Source organism: Pollicipes pollicipes, unplaced genomic scaffold (assembly GCF_011947565.3).
Source record: "Pollicipes pollicipes isolate AB1234 unplaced genomic scaffold, Ppol_2.1 Scaffold_6052;HRSCAF=7182_pilon_pilon_pilon, whole genome shotgun sequence".
Lineage (NCBI taxonomy): Eukaryota > Metazoa > Arthropoda > Thecostraca > Pollicipedomorpha > Pollicipedidae > Pollicipes > Pollicipes pollicipes.
The window spans coordinates 6,835,273-6,843,017 of NW_023596805.1; the positions used below are offsets into that span (position 1 = coordinate 6,835,273).

The 7,745-nt window shown below is 57.5% G+C and overlaps 2 protein-coding genes across 3 annotated transcripts in view; both read right to left on the reverse strand.

Annotated features, from left to right (window-relative positions):
• The window catches only part of LOC119104778 (myoferlin), a 24,261-nt gene extending 21,719 nt beyond the window's left edge, over positions 1–2,542 (reverse strand). The window contains exons 1-3 of one of the 2 annotated variants that reach the window (XM_037228499.1): positions 2,535–2,542; positions 1,376–1,537; positions 838–980 (exon numbers count right to left, since the gene is read on the reverse strand). In XM_037228499.1, coding sequence (XP_037084394.1) covers positions 838–980; positions 1,376–1,513 — 281 coding nt within the window. In that variant the 5' untranslated portion in view covers positions 1,514–1,537; positions 2,535–2,542. Of the gene's footprint in view, positions 1–738; positions 751–837; positions 981–1,375; positions 1,538–2,534 lie in introns of those variants that run through there. The other variant, XM_037228501.1, reaches the window with a different exon arrangement.
• Positions 2,038–7,386, reverse strand: LOC119104737 (dysferlin; the record flags this gene model as incomplete). Its single annotated transcript, XM_037228455.1, is given in 6 exon segments — positions 2,038–2,050; positions 2,598–2,670; positions 4,302–4,376; positions 5,285–5,405; positions 6,565–6,746; positions 7,267–7,386. Coding segments are annotated over 6 exon segments (584 nt in total), but the record flags the coding sequence as incomplete, so codon positions are not given.
• Between the last annotated feature and the right edge of the window lie 359 nt (positions 7,387–7,745).

Sequence of the window (7,745 nt, forward strand, 5' to 3'; positions counted from 1 at the left end):
AAAATACGTCCAGTAGGGTGTGCAGGATGCGAATATACATTAATGCTGCCAGAATCCTGGCTCTCCAGAGGCCTACGGACGCAACTCGCTGCCTGTTGACCCCGAAACCTGACATTTGACCTGCGTCCGTCAAGCCTGAGGCACTTAGATGCTCGGTTGGCCGCCGGCCGGATCGGTGCTGATTGGTCGATTGTGAGCCAGGAGCGGGGCGACAGACAGTGAACCCCAAACCGGGGGTAAAATGGCATAAAAATCCGAAATTCCTGCCACCCAAGTGGCCGAACATTGACATACTGCACACCACGTACCGGCGACTGCGGCTAACCCGGCGCTCGCGTCCAGAGCGGCATAACTGACGCACGGAGCCCTCCCGGCGTCCCCGGTACTCATACAGCACATCCGTGGCCATGTCTCACGCTAGGATTCACATTCCAAGTCGATGCCCACGCCCTGCGCCAGTCCTCATGCTCCCCAACAGAGCTCGCCAGTCCGCAAAACAGCTGACAGCTTACGGCAGCACTTACGCTGCACACCGGCCTTGGCACTCCGCATCGACACTTACATTCCATACCAGCACCCACACTTGGTAATCGCCACATTCCATACTAGCACCCACACTTGGTAATCGCCCTCATCCCACACCTCACGCCGCGCGCCAACTCCCATCCCCCACACTCCCCGCCGGCCGCTCGCGGCGTTCCTCGGGGTACGGTGGAGGCGGCGAGCCGGTCCGCTCACTTGACGTTCATCAGCGGCTCGCCCGCTCCCACTACCCACACTCCGCGCCGGCCGCCCACGGCATTCACCGGGAGGGGGTGGAGGGAGGCGGCCACTCACTTGACGTTCATCAGCGGCTCGATGCTGTACTCGTGCAGGGAGCGGATCACGTGCGTGCCCACCACGGGCCGCGAGCCGAAGCTGCGGTGGTCCCGCACCTTGATGTTCAGCGGCGGCATGTACAGCGGCTCCTTCGGCAGCATCTACGGCAGCGGCAGCCGCATCAGCGGCACGAGCAGACGACTTCACAGGTTTGAGACGAACCTCGTTCGGTCGGGCGCGCTTTCCGTTATCACAAATCAGAGCATCGCTCAGCGTACCTACCGAAAAAATACTCGTACAAGCACGACGAAATACCTCGTCATAAATACCTACGCAATAAGCACGTTAGTATTTATAATACCACGTATACAGATACCACGTAAAAGCACGTAGGTATAATTATGACATACATTCGGTCCCGGACATCCCGTCACCAGTTCAGTTTTCGCGGTCCATCCATCGTCGCACCCGCGAGCCTCCACCACAAGCGCGGCCGACCGACTGCGTGCGAAAATCTGATCTCCCCCCCCCCCTTTGGGCGGCAGCCCCCACTCACGATCTCCATGAAGAGGAACGGGTCGGCGAAGTTGGGATGCTGCTTGACGTCGCCCATGACCTCTGACGTCACCACCTTGCCGGCGCACTCGAACTCGATGGCCGGGTTGCGCACGGAGCGCAGCTCGAACGACCTCATGTTGCGCACGCCCCAGCACAGGATCTGCGGGCGGCACAGCGTCGGCTGGCGAGAAGTCCCCGGCGGGTCGGGCAGCGCAGAAGGGTCAGTTTGCCGCGGCGGCACAGGGGCCGATGGACTACCCCGACCGTGTCGCCGGAGGACGCGAATTGTCCTGCGCCGCACATGCCGAAGCAAGGTCTGGTGGCAACAGTCAGAAGCCAGCGCAGTTGGAAAAACATCTTAAAAGCCTGCTGCTATCACCACATGACCTGGAAGACGTGAGAAAGGTACGGGGAAGTGATTACCACCAGGACGTTCTCCACTGGCTGGTGCAGCAGTCGGGAGGCGGGGGGAGCGCTTGTTACTGTGTTAAGGTGTCCACCAGGGACGCTCTCCACCGGTTACCAGAACGGTAGAATGAGAGGCAGGGGAGGGGCTGTTCATATATGGAATAATTTACACCCCTTGCTTCTCAACGGAAGGTTTCCATGCCGGCGAACGAACGCAACGCTACTATCGCACAAGCTCTGGGTTTCTCACCGTCAGAAAGCGCATCTGAGAACGAGAAATTCACGTGCAATACCCTCTCAGTCTGTATCTCCCAACGAGAAAGGACAGCTGGTGTCGGGAAATCCTAATTCACGCGATCACGCTATATACAACAGACCACATGACGCATTCGGATGCATTAAAATATAGGGGAGTACATGTCAACAGGCAAAGGGCACAAAACAGATAGAGACATAGAGTAAGACAGAGGCATGAAGAGGCGCAGATGCCAAGAATCATTTACACTGTTTCCCTCGTAACGACGCCACTACAACCGAAAACTCCGCGACCAAAACATCTAGGCCTGCTTTCCCCTCCCCTCCGCCCACAACCACAAACCACAAACCACAAACCATTAACCCTCCCCTTCCCCGGCACGGCCCTATGTGACTTGGTCGGGACGGGGCAGAGCGCAAGAAAGCCAGCGAGCGGGCGAGCGACCAGGCGGACGGACAGGCGGACAGGCGGACGGGCGCGGCCCTCCTCCCACCTCCACGGCGGTACGGCTGCAGCACGGGCCGTATGCCGCTGGGCACGTAGTACAGCGTGCCACCCTTCTTCGTCGGCGGCAGGAAACGGCAGCTCCGACACCTTGCAGTAGAGCTCGAACGAGGCCAGCAGCTCACCTGTGGCACCGGCGGCCGGGTCACGCGCGGGTCACCGGGTCACGCGCAGGTCAGGTCGGGTCACGAGGGCGGCTGACGGGAGGACGAGACACACCCGCTGTGGGGCGGGGCTCTTCTGGACCTGGGGCGGCCACAGGGGCACACGGCAGCCTGACACGAGAACAGGAGTATGGGGGTGATCTACGTCTCAGAGGCGGCCTTACCAACTCGCCTACAGCAACGATAGGCGACGACATGCCATCTGGGTTTGAAATCAATGACATGCGAGGGGGGACTACGTGGCCACCTGGGGCAGGGGCAGCTTTCAACCACCACGCCTGCGTCGCGGATAAGGGCTTAATCGGAACCCTAGGGCACTAGGGCAGCTACATTGTCATACGACCTCAACGGCCCAGGTGCACGTGTGTATATGTATGTGTATATATATACTTATGAATTGCTATAATGATCATTATGTCAATACCAAAATTATGCATTATATTATCTAATATAATCATCACTGTTTGTGTATCTGTACATTATTCATTAAGACCGCCAACTCTCGAGAAAAAAACTGCCGCTTAACATAATAGAGGCACGACACCGTAACCCAGAAAGCAAACACAGACAGTGCGCAGTTGAGAGGCCTGCGGACGGCACGTGACAATAACGAATCAGAGCAAAGCGCTTTCCATCCGCGGGAATCCGCGGACAACTTACTGGACTGAGAGACGGAGAGGACCCACACCGCCGGGGAGATTGCGGCGAAAGGAATGGCAATGAACCACCGCCGTGGACGATATCACGTAGGAAATTATAATTACGTATTAAATTAAATTATAACATGAGATAACTTATACGTATTAAATTAAATATATATATATATATATATATATATATATATATATATATATATATAAATCAATCACGTAGGATATTACGTAAGAAAGCATACCCCATCTTACAGGGGATCAACAGTGATATCACATGGCGCTCGTGACAAGCTCGTTGGCAACGATTCACGGGCAGATAGCAGACAACGATAATTCCGCGTGTTAGGGAATCACAAGACAGATTACGGAGACTCTTTAACCTACGCTCATTAATGACACACGGCAAGCGCGCGGTTTGGGGTCACACACACTTCGCTGAGCACGAATCTCTACGGTCGTTTATTTCAAACAGTAGGCGTCTTGTTGGAGAATGATTGACAGAGCTGAACTGGAGGCGACGGTTACAAACGTGCTGCACGCCATCGTTTCGCATGTGTCGCCACCAAGACCAGATAACACGTCCTCTTTGAAGCGCATCATTTCGGCGTTACTTTCCACCGAAATTGTGGGCACGGAACGCCCCAAACCGATCCAAGGCACCGACGACTCAAGCCGCAACGATGATAGAAAACAACGAATGCTAGTCGAGGTAAGTTTCACACACAAAACAGGGAAGCAGGTCCGCAGCCGGCCATGCGAAGTTATGAAGAAAAACACGGCACATCCACTTATCTCGACGTAACGAAGCCGACAGAACAACAGCAACGTCAAAACAAAAGCACAACCAAAACGACGCCAGACGCCACGAACGGCACCAACCAGAAGCTGCCGCGCCGTCCGGCCGGCCTGTCCGTGACGTCAGCCTGACGTCACACTGACCGTGGTAGGGCCTGTCGGAGAGCTCGCCCCGCTCCGAGGGCTTCAGGTACGCCCGCTCTCGTCCCCAGCCAGAGGCTACGCGCACACGATGGCCGGTCACATGCGGGCCGCCCGTCCCCAGCCAGCGCAGCGGCCAGGCCGCCCAGCCAGCGGCGTCGGAACAGCACCCAGACAACGGAGCTGCTCCAGCTGCTCGCTACGAGCCCGTCCCCCGTGCCGACGGGGCGACACCGACAGAGCCCGCATCGAGGACGGCTTCTGTTGCGCGCTTTGGAACAGCTCACCAACGCTCCCCACAGATAACTGCGTTTGAAATGAGATTATCCTTGAGTTAAAGCGAAGTCAAGCGATGAGATTATCTTTATGAGATTCTGGATTTTATTCGTCATCTGGCGATTTCAACCGCTCAGCAGCGTATGCGGCGAGTGGAAGATTAATTTACTTCCTCGGCTTACACTGTGCTAACGTTGGACAGCACGCGGTGGCCCCACCACCCGTGGCAGGACAGGGCGGCCGAACCACCCAAATCTATTTGGTCCGCTTCAGGTGAAAGGTACCGCTTGAAACATCGTTAAAAAACTAGCTGCGACCAAAAATGAAAGCGTAGATCATAACGACCCTGACATCGAGAACAACACAATAAAAATGTATCCAACACAACATAGCAACTGCGTGGAGTTGACAACCGATAATACGCCGGTTAATGCCATGCCTGCTGTCATGATCGTGTACAACACGACAAAATGTACCGCGACATTATCAAGTTTAGTGCAAACGACATAGAGGCGCAAGTTCCCGTGCAATGCGCGAATGCCGCGACAAAATGCAACGCGTCGTGCAGCTACAAATGCGCATCGGAAGATGGTTCCAGCGTCCTCCATCATGTTAAGAAGCACCACCCGTGCCTCAAACACCGGATCTGCAGGTGAGATGAGGTTAGGTCAGGTCAAGTCAGGCTCGAGGCGCCGTCGGCCGGTACTGACCTGCGCTGTCGTTGTCGCCCTTGCTGAACTTGAACCACTGCAGCGGCGGTGGGTGGGCCTTGCTCGGGTCCAGGTGGACGGTGGGCGTGGCTACGGCCCGGCCCAGGAACTCAGGCTCGCCCTGCGCACGTGGGGTCCGGTCACGCCGGGTCAGGGGTGGGGGCAGGTCACGCCAGGCCAGGGGCGGGTCAGGTCACAAAAGGTCGGGGCGGGGTCAGGCCACGCCAGGCCACGGGTGGGGTCAGGTCACGCCGGGTCAGGGGCGGGTCAGGTCACGCCAGGTCAGGGGCGGATCAGGTCACAAAAGGTCAGGGGCGGGGTCAGGTCACGCCGGGTCAGGGGCGGGTCAGGTCACGCCAGGTCAGGGGCGGGGTCAGGTCACGCCAGGCCAGGGGCGGATCAGGTCACAAAAGGTCGGGGGCGGGGCCAGGGAGAGGAATACGACCAAAGATTCCCTATGCCACTGCATCAGAGCAGTAGGGGCAGACCAGTAGGTCGGCAAGGTCACACTGGTGAGTGGAGGGCTAAGGTCACACGGTGCATCAAAAATTTCATGGGAACTACGGTGGAGAAAACTGACACCACCCACCATCACCTAGTGTAGCGATATCATATACTGGCTATCGAGTACAAACTAGCCCGTGCACGTAATTGACACGCTGAGAGCGAGGGGACAACCGAGTCATAAGGGGGGGGGGGGGGGGGGAAGATAAGCCCTCAAGACAACGTCCCAGAGGCCAGTCCCGTAAACGCACACCAGGTTGGGGTTTCAAAGGTAGGCGGCGATAGTGAGCGTCCCCTGCTCGTCACCCACCCACCAACCAATCACAACGCCGGGAAGCTGATCATCACGGTAATGGTCATCGGATCAAATCAATGATCATCACGGTCTGGGCCTATGGGCGGCTGCCTCCTTGGCTGCAACCACCCAGGCAGAACTTCTCCTGATTAACGCCAAATTTGGCCCCCCCCCCCCCCTAAAAAAAGGGCATTGCCACAGCCACCTCTTGCTGCTGGCACACTTTCCCTCCTTCCGCCCCACGACAAAGTCACCGCTCGATAACCCGGCCTAACGACGCGTTCTTGTCTGTTTAAAGAGAACGCGACACGAGACGCGGCATGAAGCAGTCATCACGCCCCTTTTACGGAGCGTCGTGCGCCTGCATCGCCCCTATTATCGCTCCGGGGCGCGGCACCACCGGGACCCGAACTCGGCCTCCGTACGTGCGAGCCCAACACACTAACCCCTCTGCCGGCTCCTGGCGGCGCGCTCCACTCACGTAGGTGTCGTGGTCGAACACCTCGATGATGACCTGCGGCGGCTGCTCCAGGATGAACATGGGGTCGCCGTGGATGGTGAGGTCGTCGTACAGCAGCGTCTGGTCCCAGGTGGGGCACAGCGTGGCCCGACCCCGCTCCGTCCGCTGCGAGAAGTTCAGGAAGCTGACGCAGGCGTACGGATCTGCGGGCAGAGCGGCGCCACCGTCGGTCACGTGCAGTGGAACGGGGGCGATGCGTGACGAGACAAGGCCAGACCGGCCGACCTAGCGTGCTCTAGTATCGTAAGACCGGGGCTGGTCATATGTTACGGGCGTTTCGCGCGACTTCGACACTGGCATGTCACGTCATTGGAACATCTGACGCAGACGTGCAGGTGGCGTCACGCTAATGACGTCACAATCAACGTGCATGGTTTATTCTTAACCTTCAGATTTCAGCCACTAACGCATTCCGCGCCGCGTTTCATACACGCATCAGGACGGGCGCACCATTGGGGGGCCGATTTTACCCTCCGGCGCCAATCTACTTGTCACATTATGTCCCGCTTCATGCCCACAACCGCCAATAAACAGCACACAAAACGACACACGCGTCTTGTACGGCCCTGCGTACAGCCCGTCACCAGCACGCCGCCGGCCACTGAACCCGCCCGAGCGGCGTCCGCGGGCGGCGGCGCTGCGGCCGAGCAGACCGCCACCTACCGGAGAAGCCCGTCTTGTCTCCGGCCAGCAGGTCGCGCGCCTGGTAGATGTAGGCGCGCAGCTGGTACTGCTGCTCCATAGTGTGCACCAGGTACATCTTGGGACAGCTGAGGTGGACAACTGCCAGCCAGCCCGGTCACAGGTCACACAAAGGTCACGCAGAGGTCATATAGAGGTCATACAGACGCCACACAGGACGACGGCCTAAGAGGGCCGCCGGTGTAATCGGTGTGAGCCGTGGCGTTGGTGAGAATGGTTCATGAACGACGCCGCGTACTTCATTTCGGCAACGTGGCTGTCATGGTTTCAGGACATTAAAACTGGTGAAAGACATTCCCAGCACATTAATTTCCAACAATGCTGAGCTTGTGTAACCGTGGTTCATCCTACAAATTGTCCAATGATGCACATCTCGTGCAAAGGCACAAGGCCAAGCTGAACATGCATTGCGTTCAAGCTGTGATGTTATCAGCAGCGGT